Here is a 20,054-nt window from a genome sequence, read left to right as displayed (position 1 = left end):
CACCAAAGAGCATGCAATAAAGAGGACAGCAACATTCAAAAGGTGAACTTCTTTAATTATATAATATGCTCTCACAGTGATGAAAAACTCCACAAAAGACATCAAGAAAATACTTGATCTCAGATCAGGACAGGCAGTCCCTAGAGGAGATCACTGAGGATTACCAAACAGCAAATGAAACTACATGCTTGGCCTACTCATTTAGAGAAAAAAATAAACCTGCCAAACTTAATCCCCAGGAGGCTTTTTACTTATGGTTGGAGGACCTCATAAATATAATCATTCTCAGGAACAGTTTAACATTCTGAATCAATTTAGGTTTTATTATGTTTAAATTAATTTTTGAATAACTAGTTCATTCTCATGATTGGAAATGCAAGGAATATAAAAAGGACGTGCATTCAAAATTCTCCTTCCCATCCTTCCCTTTCAGCAACCCAGGAACCTCCCCATGTTACCATTTAATAAAGAGCCTTCTCTTTATTTTTTATTGCTAAAAGTAGTATAGGGTTGTTGTGCTCTTCCTCAAATTCATATATTTAAATTCTAACCCAAAATACCCAACAACACGAACTTATTTGTAAATAGGGTCATTTCAGACATAATTAGTAAGTAGAGGTCATTCTGGAGTAGTTTGTGACCCTAATCCAACATAACTATTTTCTTTGTAAAAGGTAGAAATACTCACATAAACACAAACACAGGGGTGATATGTCCACAAAGAACACCAAAGATTTTTAGCAAACTACCAGAAGCTAGGCAAGATTCTCTCTCACAGCCCTCAGAAGGAACCAACCCGTCTGACTCCTGATTTCATACTCCAAGCCTCATGTACTGTGAGATAATAAATTTCTCTTTAAGCCACCTAGTTTGTGCTACATGTTACAGCAGCCCTGGCTAAGTAATACAAGTGGATGTACAATAAATCATTTAATCATTTCCCTATTTTGGACTTTTAGGTTTTCCCCAATCCTTTACTTTAAAAATACTACAGTGAATAAGCTTTCCATGTACCATTTCACAATTACATGTGTGTGAGTTGGCTTTCTGTCACTGTGACAAATCCCTGAGATAATTCAACTTAAAGGTTTATGTAACAGTTTCAGAGATCTCAGTCCATGTTCACTTGACTCTACTGTTTGGGGCCTGTGGCAGCAGAGTACACCATAATGGGAGCATGTGATGAAGGAAAACTGCTTGCCTCACATGGCCATAAAGTAAGGAAGAATAGAGAGGAAGTAGTTGAGGTCCCAATGTCCTTTTCAAGGGCATATGACCAGTGATCCAACTTCCTAGGCCCCACTTCCTAAGGGTTCTCTATCAGCTCCCAGTAGTGCTGCAGGCTGTCTTTAAATATGGGACTCTCAGGGACATTTCAAATCCAAACTATAGTAGTGTTACTACACCAGCATGGGGGAATTTCTAGAGCAGAAATGCCAAGGATACGTGCATGTTAGTCTGTATTGTCCAGTCCCCTGGGTCAGTCTATGCTCCCTACAGCAGGCAGAAGAGTGCTTTCCCTTGTGATATGACTACCACACTGTGTTATCAAATTTTTGAATGCTTGTCATTCTGATAGAAATAGGGTATTTATGTGTAATTTGGATTTAAATTTTTATTGAGTCATTTGTATATACTTTTCTGTGAACCTATTTTTCTAGTGGGTTTTTCATCTTATCAGTTTTGGAGATGACCTTTGTGTATCAGGGAAATTTGCCTATAAAAGGCAAATATTTTTCCTAGGTAGTCATTTGATTTTTTTTGTTTTTGTTTTTTTAACTTTGCTTATGGTGGTTTTGCCACAGAGTATTTCATTTTTATTTATTTGAATTGGCTATTCTTTACTTTTACAGTTTCTGGATTTGTTATAGTAAAAAAAGAAAAACAACCTTCTCTATTCCAATATGATCAAAGAATTCACCTGTACACTGGTGATGGTCAACGTGTATACATTTCTATTTATCACTTATTTATTTCAGAGGGGGTTTCACCATGTTGTCCAGGCTGCTCTCACTCTCCTGGGCAACAAGCAATCCTTCTGCCTCAACCTTCTGAGTAGCTGGGACTACAGGCACATACTTCTGGCTTGTGTATGGCATTTTACATTTCATATATATATATATATATATATATATATATATATATATATATATATATATAGTTTATCCCAACATAAGGGCTAATATTTCAATCTAACTTTATTTTTTTAATAAATAAACTTCCCAGTTGTTATATCTTTCTGCCCAAATTTGTCACCTTTATCAGATATACACCCATAACCACATAGGTCTATTTTTAGGGTTCACTGATAAGCTCAGAATTACACCAGCTTAATTATTAATATGCTTATTACCTGAAAATAGGATAGTGATACCCTTGTTTTCCAATATTTACATTCTACATTTTTTTCTTATCCAGTTGCAGGGGGTGCTGTTGAGTAACATCTCTTACTGTTTCTTTACTCTGTTTTCAATGTTTCCCCCACTAAGCTTACTAGTGCTTTTAATTCTCCACTGTTGTTATTTTCTTTTGATCCAAGAATTTCTATTTTTGTCAACTATTCCAAGGAAAATATGGGAAAAACTTTGCACAGAATTATTTATTACAACACAGACTTATTTTTTTAAGACAATTTTAAAGAATCTCACTGATTAACAACAGGAGAAAAGGAGAGTATAGTTCAATATAATATTACAGACATAAAAATATTAATATTTTACATTTTCTTCCTACTTAGCTTGAAAATCCAGAGTGAATTTTATATTCACAACATATCTCAGTTCAGACTAGCCACCATGTGCTCAATAGTCAGATGTGAACAGTAGTACCATATTGGACAACTCTAAACACTGAAATGATCTGTAAATATTCCAAAGAGACAGTGTTGGAAAAGGTGTGTGTGTGTGTGTGTGTGTGTGTGTGTGTGTGTGTGTATAAGCATAAGGACAAACAAAAAGTGCTGCAGTATTACAAGACTCATGAAGAGAAAAAACATTATCTAAAAATCATCTGAAACAATTTCTTAGGTTTCTCAATGATATCTCTCTCTCTCTCTCTCTCTCTCTCTCTCTCAAACTACCTTTTATTGAGCAAAGCCCTCCAACCTGGACATAAATATTTTAAACTTTGCTGCTGTCTTGGTTGGCAGGCCAGCTTAAAGCAGCAGCCTTCAGTCTGAATTTTTCTGAAAGCTTAGAACTGCCCAAAGCTCCTTCTAGGGCTATGCTGTCCAATAACATGGTCACATGAGACTATTTAAATTAAATATAATTAAAAATTCAGATCCTCAGTTGCACTAGCCACATTTCAAGTGCTCAACAGCTACATGTGTCTAGATTACTGGTTAGGGCAGCTCTAGGAGAATCTCCTCCCAATCTTTAACTTGCTTGTGCTCCTATTCAAAACTTCCTGGCCTGGACAGGGTTTAAGGATCTGCTTCCTACTAGAGTTCACCACTGCCTGCTGCTCAAGGACAAAGCAAACCTCCCACTGGCCCAGACTTCCTTTTGAGTATGTGGAATTCTGGCATGCAGTCCAAATACAACCAAAGGATTATTGCTACAAACAAAATTCCTATACTGCTATTTAAATGTAACATTACTCCACTGAGTTACTCTGTTTTGACTCAGACCTTCCATAGATACAAAAGAAAACTAAGCATAAAACTGATGCTGAGCCCCAGCTCATTCCAGCCATCAGTACAATTCACCCTAGTATAATTTGAACTTTAAAAAGTTATACTTCCAAAGCATTTAAGTTTTGGTGTAAGAACTGAACATAAGATTTTACAACATACTTACACAGCTTTGTTAATAATAATTAACACTTTAAAATAAGAAAAAAAATTGTGAAGTAATCATTTCATTATGGAGATGTCTGCTAGGGTGTGTTAAACCAAAATCCTAAAGAACCAAGGGATCTATGGAAATAAGAGGGTTTATTGAGACACTAAAGATGCTAACCAGAAAAAGGTCCAACCAGATACTGGGATAATTTCCCCTAACTACCTATAGCAGGGCTATGTAATTGGAAAATTTTCCACCAGCACAGAGCCAAGAGCATTTTTAGCTTTGGGGAAAGAAAGGACTCTACCCCACATTAGCTATAGAAAGACTGGTAGGGACAAGGCCAAGCCAGGCATTTTGGGGACAGAAGGATAGCCAGCAAGGAAAAGTACTTGTTGCTTCCTGAAGTTTTGAGTTAAGGGTTTAATTATGGAGTCAGGTTGGATCAAGGAAGCTAATTTTGAGTGAGCCCAAGAGTTGTAGCCCTTCCTCCACCCTTATCAAGAAACTGTCCCTGCTCCAACCTGTTGCTGAGGTAAACTGTCCCAGGAATTGCCCCTCCCTACAGGGAGCTACAAGGTTGTTAATTAATAAGTCCTGGCTGCACCATCCTGCCCTTACCCCTTCAGCCCACCTGTTTCCCACCTTTTGGCCATCCCACCTAGTCACATATGCAGGATGGAGCAAGATAAGAGGAAGCAGGCAGAACAAAGGCAGCCTAGGACATATAAAAAGGGCAAACCACCTCTCTTCTTGGGATATCAGGATACCAGTTATGGCCCCCTTCTCCCTCCTGGGAAACGTCTATATTACCCCCTATTTTTTTTATTACCCTTTTAAAATAAACCCTGCTTTATATGCTTGCCTTCGCATGCTTCTCCAATGTTCAAACTTCAACATGTGAGAACTCCTCACATAATGGGTGGTATCAATTATACACTCAAGAATGTGAAGCAGTTTAGTGGGTTTTTGTGCGAGTGTTTTGTTTTTGGTCTGAAGCTGTTAGCCAAATAGCTTCTCTGATTTCTCTTCTCCATCCTCTTTCCTGGAACTACATTTTAGGTCATCTCAAGCTTTTTCTTTTATCAGATGAACAATAAAACCCAAAGCAGAAAATATTTAACAGGATAAAATTCAGTGAAGCATGTGGAATAAAAACGTTTTAGATTAGGATAAAAGTCCCCCTGAGAAGCATAAAATAAAAACACAAGTTCAAGGTTAAAAAAAAAAAATCCCCAATTACAAAAATGTCTGTTAAAAGTGGATGATAGTATCAAATCCTCATGGGTTTTTAGATCTCACTGAATCCAGTCAAATGGAAAAAAAAAAAAAAAGAAAGAAAGTTAAATGTCAACACTAATAGCATGGGAAGAACACATTCTTCGCAGTTATTTTAGGCTTTAGGTCCGCACCAAGACAGGGTGTGGAAAGGCCGGGTCAGTGCGAAAACAGCAAGTCAGCATAGTAAGGGGTCTGGTCTAGAACCCAGGGGTTAGCTCCTTTCCTCACTCCAGCAGGCCCAGAGTGGGGTTCGGTGGGGGTTCTCAACCCAAGCAGTGGATTTACACGCTTGGCCCGCTAGGTCCGTGTCCCACTAGGTTCTGGAAACAGTTTACGGGAACCCCAGCCCCAGGTTCTCCTCCGACCCCATCTGGATCCCCCCACTCCCCAGGTCGTTCTCCCGGCTTCATTCGATAACTGTGTGTTCCAGTACATCGGTAGGAAGTTAGGTATTTATCCTACCAATCTACATGCTTATTACTTGTGCTCCCCTCCTACCGCGCGCCCCATTCTATCCCGGAACGTAAAGTCCACCAAAACAGGAAACTCCGCCTGTAATTTCTAGGCCACGCCCCACGTGCGGACCACAACACCGGTACTAAATAAATAGGAGTTGGAGGATCTTCCCACTCTCCAAGCCTAAGCGGGCCAAGAGGATCCCCGGTCACGTGTCCAAAAGAGGGCATACCATCGAGTCAGTCCTCCAGCTTCCCAGAGAGTCATAGGAAGTGCCCTGGGGTTGGCGCAGGTCTTTCCGGTCGGGCCGTCTGAGCTTTTGTCCCGCTGGCGGCCGGGCTCCCGCGGCGCCGCCACAGCCAGTACGTGAGTCCCGGGCCGCCTGCGCTCCCGCCCCCCTGGCCCTTGCCTGCCACGCCCTTCCCTTCTTGGCCCGGTCCAGGCTGCACCCTGGGTCTCGGGCGGGGACCTGGGAGAAAGCATGCCCTCCCCACACACGTCTCAAGAGGCGGGTTCCTGGGGAGAAAAGGGGAAGGAAAGAAAATCTCAGGCCTGCCAAAGGGTGTAGGGCCAGCCTCTGAAACTGACAGGATTCCAACTCCTGTCATCTGAGCAGGCCAGGGTCGTGTTAGGGCTGCCCCGACTTCCAGGGAAGGACCGTGTCCCGCCCCCCGTGTTCCTTAACTGTTCATTGCTGTCTTGGACGGGGAGGGTAGACAATCCTGAAAATAAGCGCTTTAAAATAACTACCCTGTGGTGCCGCGGTTACAGTTAAAGTTTGGCCCTGGGACTTAGGAGGAAATTCTAGCGCCAGAAGGATCCTTAGGGGTGTTCTGATTCGACCTGCCTACTCCTTCTTTTTGGTGAGTGAGTGAGTGGTGTTGAGAGACTCCTGCTGCAGGTGTGGATGGAGCCCCCAGAAAGCGCTTTGTGGCCCCCGGCAAGGGTATGATTGGGGAACGACTTGCCACGGGCCTTCAAATCTGAACAGTGACTAGTGTAGGGAGAAAGAAGGTGGCAGAGGCTTCTAGGCTGCTGGAAAGCCTGGAGGAAGCCAGGTTGTGGGAATATAAAAGACAAACGTGGGTTGGGAGTAGTCCAGGGCTGGTTGTGTTGTTCTAAGACGTTTAGACTAGGTCACCAGCCCAACTTTTTTTTTAATGAATTTTTGAATATATAATATATTCATATGGTTTCAATAATAAAAACTTAAAAAGTTGGTGAAAAGATTTCCTCCAATCTACTTAGCTGTTTATCAACCCTCACTTCCTTGGTGACCACTTTTAATTTGAGTGTATGTCCCAAAATTTATTTAAAAACTGGCAGATATAAATGTAGTTAGTTCTCCCTTTTTTCAAAGATGATACAGTACATCCTGATGCCCTTTGCTTCTTCCACTTAATCTGCTTTACAGATCCCTGCATATTAGAAAACAGTTTTTGTTTTACAGAGCCGTGGTTTGGGATTGGTTATTGTTTAGATGTTTTGAATGTTCATAATTTGCTTTAGTTCCATTCAGGGAAATTTGGATTATTTCCAATTTTTTGTTACCCCTAACAATAGTACTGAATGCCATTATATTAGATTAAGGTTTTTAAGGAATGTTTGTTTTACGTTAACTCAGCCAGTTATTGGCAGGCTGTTAAAATGTCAAATCAGTATGGTAATTACTGTGTAGAGTGTTTAGAGAACAAATAAAACTATATAAAAATGAAGTAGTTTTTCCCTCTGGAGACGTGTTTTTCACTGACCTAATAGACACTAATTCTATCCATGACTTTCTTCAAGCCAGTCCCTGCCCGTTTAGCTTCAGGGAATCTCTCAACTTGCTTTTCAAAATCTCCTTTACCTTGTTTCCTGGGCCAATTGGAAATCTATTCTCCATTACCAGGTATGAGTCTGTTCCTTCTTCTTCTTCTTCTTTTTTTTTTTTTTCCACCTTTAGAAAAAAATCACCTTTAATCCTTACTGGTGCTTTTAAGCAATAGAAACAAGTCATATTAACCATTTACAATTCAGATATTCACAAACTAAATGCAAAAATAAGTAGACAGCACAAACCATTTTCTCTTTTATCCTTTGCATATCACTTTTCTTTCCTTCTTTGCTCACTCCTTAGTCCCAGCTTTCATTTGTCTGTTTCCTCATTCTAGGTTCTCTTTCTTCTTTGTTAGTAACCATTTTATGGTACATTCTCTCTCATTTTCTTTTTTCTTTCTCCAGTTATCTCCAAGTCAAATATAATCCAAGAACTTAAGGGACAGAATCCCAGTATGACACTTGAGATAGTAGATTGCTTTGTGAAATATTGTTGCCCCTTGGAAATTCAGAGTAGTGATTGATATGTTGTACCTGTTTCTTGTTGCAGTCTGTTATTATAGGAAAGAATTTTCAGCCCCCAGAGTGAGTCACAGTTATGCTCATGTGAGTTGTCTAGGCTCTTAAGGAGTGGCTCCTGACTCTGGTTGAGAGACAAAAATTGAGTTCATGTTCTTACTCTCAGCATGTACTTTTGTTGGTAATGGTAGTAGATCACAAACTATTTGTTGGTACTGGCAGAAATGCCCACAGGTTGTAAGTGATACATAGTTTTGTAAAGAATGGAGAGCATTCTGTGACTGACTTTGACTAATTTAACCAGATATTCAGGGTCATGATCCCTGTTGAAAACTGGTTAGAGAGGGGTTTCCCATCCAGCTTTGAGAACTTCTAAGAAATTCGGATCTTTCTGGCCCTCTCTGTGGAAGAGTTGTGATTTTGGAGTAATTCCTTTCTTGTGACATAGGGGACATATGACAGCCCCACATTAGTCTTCCTGATTTTAATAACCTGCTAGAACTCCAGGTCTTGATTCTCTTCCCTCTTAATCCATGCTCCCACTGCAATTAGTATGAGTGATCTTTCTTTTCAGGATTCTGCTACATTTGTCTCATTTTTGCTTTTTTAAAATTTGTTGAAGTATTTTAAAAGTAAATTTTAGATGCCATGCCATTTTACCCATGCATATTTCAGTTGGCATATTTTTTTTAAATAGGGACCTCTAACAGCTACAATACCATTATCACACCATCCTAAAGTAACTCTGGTTCCTTTATATTATTGAATAGGCAGTAGGTTGGGAAACTACTGGGCCTGTAATCTGTGGGTATGGACTATAAGTTAAGAATGAGTTTTCCCTTTGGGGAGGGTACTGGAGACTAAACCCAAGGGTGCTTTGCTATTCCACTGAGCTACATCCTCAGTTCCCTTTATTTATTTTGAGATAAGGTCTCACTAAGTTGTTAAGAGTCAAGCTAAAGTTGCTGAGGCATAAATTAATATTTTGTTACATTCTCTTTAAGGCCTTTAGTTTTTAGCAGCACTTACTCCAGTGCTATCTTGGTGTTCTGCATTTTTGTTTCACATTTTCTTAGTTATGATAGTGATTAATTTGAATTTTGAGCTGTTTTCAGTGAATATGTTGATCTATTTTCATTTTACTCAATAAGAGGAGTGAACTACACCAAGTGATAGACATTGTGCACCTATCCAAACAGAGATGATTAAACAGAACGTGAACCAGGAGATCCCTGGCTTATGACTAGTGTAGAGAGGTATATAGTTAAGTATTTGTGATTACATGCAGACTAGGCCAGTCAGCAGCCAACCAGATAATCCCGAAGGACATGAAAGGAGCTAAGAATCTGTTAAAAAGTTCAGAGAAAGGGCAGACTCAGAATCAGTGCTTGCAGTGGCAATGAGGTGATGAGAGTGGCGAGTGGCGTGGTCTATTTTATGTTCAAAGAATCAGTTTTAAGTGGTTGGATGCAGAAGACTGGCCTGGGAAATGTATTACTTTGTTTTTTGTTACTCTAACAAAATGTTACAGATTGGGTAATTTAAAATGAAGAGAAATTTATTTCTCACACTTCTGGAGGCTAAGACATCCAAGATCAAGATAAGATCAAGGCACTGGCATCTGGTGAAGGTCTTTATGCTGTGACCTCATGGTGGAAGTCATAACATGGCAGAACAGCAAAGAGAGAGGGGCAGAATGGAGCTGAACTTGCCCTTTCACTTTTTTTTTTTTTAAAATGAATATTGAACCCAGGGCACTCTACCACTGAACTATATACCTGGTCCCCTTTTTGTTTTTATTTTGAGTCAGGGACTTACAGAGTTGCCCAGGCTGGCAACTTGTTATCCTCCTGCTTCAGCCTCCTGAGCAGCATTCACCACTGTGCCAGGCTTAAGCTTGCCTTTTTATAAATAACACAATCCCAAGATAATAGCATTAATCCATTCATAACAGATGCAGAGCCATCATGACTTTATCACCTCTTAAAAGTCCCACTTCAGTCAGGCTTCTGTGGTGTGCTTTTATAATCCCAGCTACTCAGGAAACTGAGGCAGGAGAATCCCTTGAGCCCAGGAGTTGAAGGCTACCCTGGGCAACATAGCAAGACAGCATCTCAAAAAACAAACAAGTAACAACAACAAATGAGAGCCAGACTGTTTGACACACATTTATCATTTCAGCTACTGGGAAGGGGTCCAGGCTGACACAGGAGGTTCACAAGTCCCAAGTCAGCCTGAGCAGTTTAGCAACACCTGTCTCAAAATTTAAAAGCCAGTGGTGTAACTCAGTGTTAGAGTACCCTGTGTTCATTCCCAGTGCTATAAATAAATAATTTTTCAAAATAATAAAGAAAAAGATGCACCAGGAGTGGTGGCACATGCTTATAATCCCAGGGATTCAGGAGACCTGAGGCAGAGGACTGCAAGTTTAAGACCAGCCTTGTCGATTTCATGAGGCCCTAAGCAATTTAGGGAGACCCTGTCTCAAAATAAAAAGTCTGGGGATATAACTCAGTGGTAAAGTGCCCCTGGGTTCAATCTCCAGTACCAAGAAAGACAGAGGGAGGTAAAGAAGGAGGAAGAAAATGAAAGGAGGGGAGGGGTAGGGAAGACCCATTTCTTAATGCTGATGCAATGATGGCAATTTAATTTCAACATGAGTTTTGGCGGGGACATGCAAACCATAGCAGGGAGTGATGCATTGTATATGCATTGTATAGAATTCTTAAAAGCTATTGGAAGAAGAAGTGGACAGGCATAAGAATGAAGGCAAAGAGACTATAGTAGTAGCTCAGACGAGAATTTAGAAGGGTTTAAACTAAGGTCTTAGCAGCAAAAATGAAGATGGAGGCAGAGATGGGAGCTTGAGAACTATTTAAGCAATGGAATCAGCTGGTTTTATGGGCTGTTTTGGAGTAGATTAGGAAAATAAGAGCCCCCCCTTCTGGTTTAGGCAAAGGGAGGAGCGGGGGTGGATAATTTGGGCTGTAATTAAAGATAATTGTAATCAGGTCTGTAATTGAAGTGAAGGATCTGGGACAGAGATGAATATCTAAGAGACAGCTTATAGGAGAGGTAGGAGTTTTGTCTAGGGGTTAGTATCTAAGTATATAGAGTAAATTGAGAAGATTCAAGATGGAACAAGGAGGCCAGCAGCATCCAAGGGACAGCAGTCTGGGGAGCAAGCACCTGACCTAGAAAAAGCTAATTCAGCATTGTCTGAATAGAAGAAATCAGGTTAATTCCATGGGGCTAGAGGGGAGATGGGACACAAAGACCACTTTATCAAGACAGTAGTAGGAAACAGAGTGGTAAAAGTAGTACAAAGAGGAGAATTTTTTTTATAAATTTACTTTTTGACATTTTATTTGAAAATAATTTCAAACATACAGAAAAATTTCAAGACAAAGCATAATACAGAAAAAAGGTACCCTTTACTCAAATTCACCCCTAGTTATCATTTACTTCATTTTATTGTCTTGCTCTTTCATAGATACAATATTGTTTTTCAATCATTTAAGGGTAATTTATAGATATCCTTCTGTGCACCAAACCACTCCTATCCTATCTTCCTGAATGTATATAGTCAAATATTATGTTCCTAAGTTACATGAACTAGTTCTTTGTATTTGTTTTCTCCCTGTGGTTTTGATATTCATGTGAAACACAAATGAGTTCATTTGTTTCTGTTTGCTTTTTGTTTTTGCAGTTTCCCTCTTTCTCATCATTAGGGATTTAATATCATTCTTTGAATATGCAGAACATTATTATACTTTCATGAGTAAAAGCTATATAGATGCTATAGAGTATATTTCTCCCCTGTCCCTTCTGCTGTCTTCTCCCACTCCACCCTTTTAAGTAATGACAATTTTCTGGTATCTTTACTTTCCTTTATTTCTTACACAAACTTTAGCATATATACTCTATTTCACTTTTACTTTATAATACTGTGTATCCTGGAAATTGCTGCATGTCAATAGGATATTCCTCATTATTTTTTAATACTGCATTTTGCATATGTGCCATAGCATAATCATCTATACTCAAACATTTACATAGTTTTCCAGATTTTGCAGTCATAAAAATGTTATAATGAAAAAGAAAAAAATGACAAAATAAACCAAAAACTAAAAACAACAACAACAACAACAACAAAATATTATAATGAAAAACTTTGTGCTATACTTTTGTTTTATTGGAAGTGTTCTTTTAGTATAAATTCCTAGAACTGGAGTTTTGGAATTAAAGGGGAAATGTGTATGCAGTTTTGTTGGATATCGGCAGATTTTTCTACCCACAGGAGTTGTACCTATTTGTATTCCTAGCAATGTATGAGAATACTTTTTCTTCACAACCTCAGTAGAATATTTTATTGCATTTTGAATATTTGCCAATGTAACAGGTGCAAAATGGTATCTTACTATAGTTCTTATGTTTCTTTCATTAGTGAAGTTGAATATCTTTTCATGTTTAGTATTTCTTTTTGTGAATAATCTGTTCATATCTTTTGCCTATTTTTCGGTAGGAATTTTAGTCTTATTTTCTTTCACTTTTTGAAAATTCTTTGTATATTAGGATATTGGCCCTTATGTATGTTATGTTGCAAATATTTTCTTCTATTTTGTCTTTTATTTCTCAATTTTGCTTATAGTATTATTACCATAAAATCTTATTATTATGTGGTTAAATTCAGTCTTTATTTTGCATCTTTATAGAAAGCTTTTTCTATACCCAGGTTATAGAGGCATTCACCCATGTTTTGTATAGCTTTTTTATTTAGAGCTATGTTCCATTTGGAGTTTATTCCCATGTATGTTATGAAGAATGGATCTAATATCTTTTTTTCAGATGGCTTTGTAGTTGTTAAAACATAAAAGATGAATTTTACCTAGTAATTTGAGATACCATCTTTACCATTGATTTCTATGTGTAGTTGGGGAAGTTTCTGAACTTTCTTCTATTTATGTACCAGTACCACACTATTTTAATTATAGAAGCTTTATAGTATATTTTAATATCTAGTATGACTTGTACCCCCTTAGCCTTTTTGTTCTTTTTTACCCTTAACAATTTTTTGTGGGTTTTTTCTTTTGTATTTTTTTAAAGGAGAAATTTGGCTTTATTACTATAGAAGCATAAACATTTTTCTGTCCTGGAGAGTATAAGTGGAAGGGCCAAAGTTGAAAAGGAAATGAGTGGACCAGGGACCTGATATGTATGGGAACAGCATTCTGAGCACAGATGTATTGCAGCTAATGGTTCTGGAATTATGCCCAAATAGTAGCCCTCACACTTTAAGTGACATGGACCACTTTATCCAAAGTAATAAAAGGAAGCAGGGAAGTAAGCCATGCCACCATTCCTCAGTGACCTCAGTTGATTCTTACTTAGTATTTAATATTACATAATTACATAATAGTCATTTTGTGATATTCTCTCAGCTGAAACACCTTTTGATTTAATGTCTACTGAATGATTGTCTTCCTAATGATCTCCTGAGTTCCTAACTGCTTCTCCTGTTTTGTAAAATTTAAAAAATTTTTTTTAGATGTTGATGGACCTTTATTTTATTCGTTTATTTTATATGTAGTACTGAGAATTGAGCCCAGTGCCTCACACATGCTAGGCAAGTGCTGTACCACTGAGCCACACCCCTAGCCTCCCTATTTTGTAAATTTTAATTTGGAGTCTTTTCTATTCATAAATTAGATCATGACTGTTTCTTTTACTTTTTCTTTCTTTTAAACGGGGTTTTGCTGTGTTACTGAGGCTGGCCTCAAATTTGCAATCTTCTCTCCTCATCCTCCTGAGTAGAGATTACAGACGTGCCACTGCCCAGCTTGACTGTAATTCTTTATTCATATGTACTCTAAAATATATATTTTACCTTCCTTTTATTGATCCTGTTTCCTCCTAACATTTACTTATAGAGTTTTCATAGTACGATTATCCAAATTTCAAAGTAATTATCCAAGAATCTGATATGCCTTCAGGATAAGAGGAGAAAATACAAAATTAATTAAGTCTAATTGCAAATGTCTCATTGTCTAAGGTTTAGGAGTAACTAGCTTAGAATAATTAGAATAGTATCTTTTCTTCTCAGGACTTAGTATTTTAGTAGGTAGGTACGAATGGAGAACAAATGATATGTAGTATGACTTCAAGGGAATAAAGATCTTAGAATCTGTTTTTGGAATTTTACCTTTTCTGAGTCATGTGCTTTATCACTCAGGTTTAAACCTCAATCCACTAACTCTACTTGAAATAACTCGACTTCATTTTAATAGTCCAACAAATAATTATAACATATAGCACTCACCAAAGAACAGGCACAATTCTCTGTGCTTTTACACATATTATCATTTAATATTTACAACAACTCCATTGCCTTCATTTTACACAGGAGCAAACTGCTGTATAAGGAGATTAAATAACTTTCTCAGGGGCATACAGCTGGGTATTTGAACTTAGGAAGTATTCCATTAATTCTTTGGTTACCAAAAGGAATTGGTTCCAGGACACCCCCACATACACAGAGACACCAAAATCTGCTGTAGATGTTCAAGTCTGGTATAGTGTTTGCATATAACCAACACACATCCTCCTGTGTACTTTAAGTCATCCTTTGATTATTTATGATACCTATAACACTGTAAATGTTATATAAATCTTTCTCATTCTGTATTTTTTAGAATAATGGCAAGAAAAAAGTCTATACATATTCCATGTGGATGAAATTTTGTTTTTCTGTGTAGTTTTAATTCATTATTGGCTGAATTTGCAGATGCAGAATCTGCAGATATGGTGAGCCAACTGTATTTTCTTTGCTCATTGGTTCATGGTTTTGCATCTAATCTTTGATTTGCCCAATAGTTAGCCTGTTTATAAGTAGGAATAAAAGCTTTATGGCCGGAACATGTTCTTTCATGTAGAGTTCTTCCCTAATCACTTTCCAGGGCCAGTGTTTTCCTTGGAGGGAAAGTCCGGAAGGCCAAACCAACTTCAGGCAGCTGCAGGTTGTTTTCTTTCTAATCTCTGCAGTGATCATCCTCATGATTTCACAACCACAACCACCTCCTTGATACCTCTACACAGGTACTGATTTCTTTAGTTTGCCTGTCCTCTGCTGATTATGTGTAACTTTCATAATTAAAAATAAAAGTTATGCAAGGCACAGTGTCACATGCCTGTAATTGCAGTGATTTAGGAGACTGAGACAGGAGGATTGCAAATTTGAGGCAAGACCTTGTTTTAAAATAAAATACAATTTAAAAAATTTTTTTAAAAAGGACTGGAGATATAGCTTAGTGGTAAAGTACCCAGTACCACCCTCCCCACGCCCCCCCCAAAAATTATGACTAACCTAACTTTTATCTTAATAATCTGTCTGTCTCCTGTTCTTCAGAGATTTTTTCCTACCTTCTGTTCATTGTTCCATGACTAGGTTACATTGTTCAAAAATTGATCAGTGTTATCTGTTATTCTGTGCATCATTTCAACTTGCTGTCATGCTAAACTGTTATGCAAGAATTGGAAAGCTCTTTGATCTGAAATTCAGGGCTCTGGTTTTAACAGAAATTTTGTCATGACTACTGTTACATCTCCAGTATTTAAAATGGTATCTATGGTGCATGCAGTCAATAAATATTTATCAAGTGAATGAATGAATTTTAATGTTATTCTTCCAGTTTTTTCTAAACAAAGTGAACAGGTATCATTTTCATTTTCTTGGTTTAGTGTCACATTTGAAGACGGGCACTGAGGATGAGGAATCAACTGAAAAATATGAAAATGTTGGAAATGCAGACTCTAAGTGGCCAAAAATGGAAGTTCTTCACAAGGATCATATGCAGGAATCTATTGATAAAACTCATGATTGGGATAGCAAAATAGGGAATCAATTGGAAAAGCCTGAGTGGAAAAGAATGAAGGAAGACAAAAGTGGCATCAGGGAGAAGATTGACAAAACCAAGAACACGACAAATATAAAAACAGAACGAGATGAGGCATCTGAGAAAAGCTTACATCTGAGCTCAAAGCATGTTACACATCAGACTGTCCCTATAGAACAGAAAAGCAGTGAACAAGGTAAATGTGTTGAGAGCATTAATGGAAACTCTCATGCCAGCCTACAGCAGAATACTATTGCTCTTAAGAAATCACATAAATGTGATGAGTGTGGGAAGTCCTTCAAATATAATTCCCGCCTTGTTCAACATAAAATTATGCACACAGGGGAAAAACGTTATGAGTGTGATGACTGTGGAGGAACTTTCCGGAGCAGCTCCAGCCTTCGAGTCCATAAACGGATCCATACTGGGGAGAAACCGTACAAGTGTGATGAATGTGGGAAAGCCTACATGTCCTATTCCAGCCTTATAAACCATAAAAGTACCCATTCTGGGGAGAAGAACTGTAAGTGTGATGAATGTGGAAAGTCCTTCAATTATAGCTCTGTTTTGGATCAGCATAAAAGGATTCATACTGGGGAGAAGCCCTATGAATGTGGTGAGTGTGGGAAGGCCTTCAGGAATAGTTCTGGTCTCAGAGTCCACAAAAGGATCCACACAGGGGAGAAGCCCTATGAATGTGACATCTGTGGAAAGACCTTCAGTAATAGCTCTGGCCTGAGGGTCCACAAAAGAATCCATACAGGTGAGAAACCTTATGAATGTGATGAGTGTGGGAAGGCCTTCATTACTTGCAGAACACTCCTAAATCATAAAAGTATTCACTTTGGAGATAAACCCTACAAATGTGATGAGTGTGAGAAATCTTTTAATTATAGCTCTCTCCTTATTCAACATAAAGTCATCCACACTGGAGAGAAACCTTATGAATGTGATGAATGTGGAAAGGCCTTCAGGAACAGCTCAGGCCTTATAGTTCATAAAAGGATCCACACAGGAGAGAAACCTTACAAGTGTGATGTCTGTGGCAAAGCATTCAGCTATAGCTCTGGCCTTGCAGTTCATAAAAGCATTCACCCAGGAAAAAAAGCTCATGAATGTAAGGAGTGTGGCAAGTCCTTTAGTTATAACTCACTTCTTCTTCAACATAAGACTATTCATACTGGAGAGAGACCTTATGTATGTGATGTGTGTGGGAAAACTTTCAGAAACAATTCAGGCCTCAAGGTCCACAGGCGACTTCATACTGGAGAAAAACCATATAAGTGTGATGTGTGTGGGAAAGCTTATATCTCACGCTCTAGCCTTAAAAATCACAAAGGAATTCATCTAGGGGAGAAACCTTATAAATGTACCTATTGTGAGAAATCCTTCAACTATAGCTCTGCACTTGAACAGCATAAAAGGATTCATACAAGGGAGAAGCCCTTTGGGTGTGATGAGTGTGGCAAAGCCTTCAGAAACAATTCAGGCCTTAAAGTACATAAACGAATCCACACTGGGGAGAGACCTTACAAATGTGAAGAATGTGGGAAAGCCTACATCTCACTTTCAAGCCTTATAAATCATAAAAGTGTACACCCTGGGGAAAAGCCCTTTAAGTGTGATGAGTGTGAGAAAGCCTTCATCACATACCGAACTCTCATAAACCACAAAAAAATTCATCTTGGGGAGAAGCCCTATAAATGTGATGTATGCGAGAAATCTTTTAACTACACCTCACTCCTTTCTCAACACAAAAGAGTCCACACTAGAGAGAAACCCTATGAATGTGACAGGTGTGAAAAGGTCTTCAGAAACAACTCAAGCCTTAAAGTTCATAAAAGAATACATACTGGGGAGAAACCCTATGAATGTGATGTGTGTGGAAAAGCCTACATCTCACACTCAAGCCTTATTAACCATAAAAGTACCCATCCTGGTAAGACCCCCTATACATGTGATGAATGCGGAAAAGCTTTTTTCTCTAGCAGAACACTTCTAAGCCATAAAAGAGTCCATCTTGGAGAAAAACCCTTCAAATGTGTCGAGTGTGGGAAATCTTTCAGTTACAGCTCACTCCTTTCTCAACACAAGAGGATCCACACAGGGGAAAAACCCTATGTATGTGATAGGTGTGGGAAGGCATTCAGGAACAGCTCAGGCCTCACGGTGCATAGAAGGATCCACACAGGTGAGAAACCCTATGAATGTGATCAATGTGGAAAGGCATATATCTCACACTCAAGTCTAATCAACCATAAAAGTGTCCACCAGGGGAAGCAGCCCTATAATTGTGAATGTGGGAAATCCTTTAATTATAGATCAGTCCTTGACCAACACAAAAGGATTCATACTGGAAAGAAGCCATATCGATGTAATGAGTGTGGGAAGGCATTTAATATCAGATCAAATCTCACCAAGCATAAAAGAATTCATACTGGAGAGGAATCTCTAAATGTGATAAATGTGGAAAGTTATAATAGCACATCCCAGAAGATAATCTACGTGGGTGGGAATGTTCTGGATGGGACCAGGATGAGGATGCCTCTGTGGGAGACAGAGCTTACTAAGTCTCAAAGAACTCAAATAGAAGAAAAACCTTATGAATGTAAGAATTTCTGAGGCCCTTATTCATGGCTTACAATTTTCATAGTATAAGTGAAACCATTTTAGATGATCAAGATCTAAATTACTATGTGATTTTCAATCATAATCAGCAAAGAAGGCTCCAGTGTTAAAGTAGTTGAGCCCTTTTGGAGTGTAAAATAGTCCATTATGGGAATAAAACCTATCAAAAACAATGGGATATGTTTAAATCCTCAAAGTGAGCAGACATTTCTGGACATAAAAATGTATATGAAGAAAGAATTTCAATTAGAAATCACAAAGTCACCATTAGAAAGTTCATATTTGGGTAAATTTTGTGAATAGAAATGTAGGAAATTCAGGCATAGCTTTGCATCCCAATAAGATTGTATTAGTCCGTGGGAAAAAAAAAATCCAAGAAGAGCCTCCAAAGGGCAAATTCAGGGAGAGATAGGCTTCAGGGAATATAAATTTATTTATTAGTAATCATGGATTATTAACAATGTAATTGAATGGTTTGGGGGATAGGATGAGAAAAATTTGGATTTCTTTGTAGTAAAGTAAAAAGCATAGACTTATAAATCTAACAGGAGTAGGAGAGTATTATAAAAATGCAAATTGAGTGAAATGTACTATTGTAATTCAAGAGTTGAATGGGTGAAAATTAAAGTTTCAAATGAACCCCCTCAATAAATGATGACTGTGTGATGAGTGAAAACCTGGTATTCACATATTCTACCATAAAAGGTCCTACAATGGAGAGTATTTTGCCATCTTCAATAACTAATGGAACGTGAATCTTCAACATGAATTTGCACCTTCAGAAAGAATCAATTCAGGGATTCCTGTGAATAGGAATGTTGGGAAGGAGAGCATTTTATTGTGGTAGCTAAAAAACTAAGTAGCTACTAGTAATCGAGAGAGGAAATTCATGTTTCTAAATCTTGTCAAATATTTGTTTTGGAATGTGTTGTAAAGATTTCATGCACTACATGTGTATATTGTCTGTCGTAAAATGTTATGAATACTTTGTTCAAGGCTCATTCTGCTCTGCCATAAAGACCAGGTAATTGTGGTGAGGTAAGATTGAACTCCAATAAAGAAATTCCTCAAATATAAACAGGCTGTGACTTACTTTAGATAGAAAAATATACAGAGCCATTTGTGTGTTATATTTTTGTGGAATAAGTTATACCAAATCTAAACCAGAGAGAACATCAGGACACTCATCCTACAACCTGGTAACTTAGATTTTACCTGATGGTGCCTCCACTAGAAGAAGCACAGATAGATTTTGAGGGGACCACAGGTAAGCAATGTGATTCTTATTTTGGGGCCAGATCATAACTTGTGGGAGTAGGCAGGCCATGTGAGAAATTGCCCCACAGAAACAGTTTGTTAGGAACAGGTAGAATTTAATATAAAATATTGTTAGCTATGTAGAAGTGTTAGCTAGGTAACTCATGGTAAAAGTAAACTCTTCTGAGTTAACTAACTTGCCCAAAAAGACTGTGGGTGGGGCTTATCAATAGAGGCTAAATTCTAAGTCTGGTCTGTGGCTTCAGAATCTGTTTATAAGAAAACAATCTCCAGCCAGATTGTTTCCTATCTCATTAGGATTCCTGTCACTGCAGCCAGATAGTTTCCATGCTGCTTTCTAGGAGCACTAGAGAGTACTGTCTTCTAATACCTGTAGGTTTTGATGGATGATATAAAG

The 20,054-nt window shown here is 38.2% G+C and overlaps 1 protein-coding gene across 5 annotated transcripts; it reads left to right on the top strand.

The window, feature by feature from the left end:
• Positions 1-5,798: 5,798 nt before the first annotated feature.
• Zfp62 (ZFP62 zinc finger protein) lies at positions 5,799-19,412 on the top strand. Of its 5 annotated transcripts, XM_026381631.2 has the most exons (3): positions 5,799-5,884; positions 14,901-14,954; positions 15,597-19,412. In XM_026381631.2, the coding sequence occupies exon 3, from the start codon at positions 15,683-15,685 to the stop codon at positions 18,371-18,373; it is 2,691 nt and encodes an 896-aa protein (XP_026237416.2). In that variant the 5' UTR covers positions 5,799-5,884; positions 14,901-14,954; positions 15,597-15,682; the 3' UTR covers positions 18,374-19,412. The 5 variants fall into 5 exon arrangements, with proteins under 5 accessions (XP_026237416.2, XP_026237414.2, XP_026237417.2 ...); XM_026381629.2 differs by lacking the exon at positions 14,901-14,954; XM_026381632.2 differs by lacking the exon at positions 14,901-14,954 and having other exon boundaries at positions 5,806-5,888.
• Positions 19,413-20,054: the final 642 nt, after the last annotated feature.

This window comes from Urocitellus parryii, chromosome 1 (genome assembly GCF_045843805.1).
Source record: "Urocitellus parryii isolate mUroPar1 chromosome 1, mUroPar1.hap1, whole genome shotgun sequence".
NCBI classification, from domain to species: Eukaryota; Metazoa; Chordata; class Mammalia; order Rodentia; family Sciuridae; genus Urocitellus; species Urocitellus parryii.
This window is presented reverse-complemented; position numbering and strand designations above follow the sequence as displayed.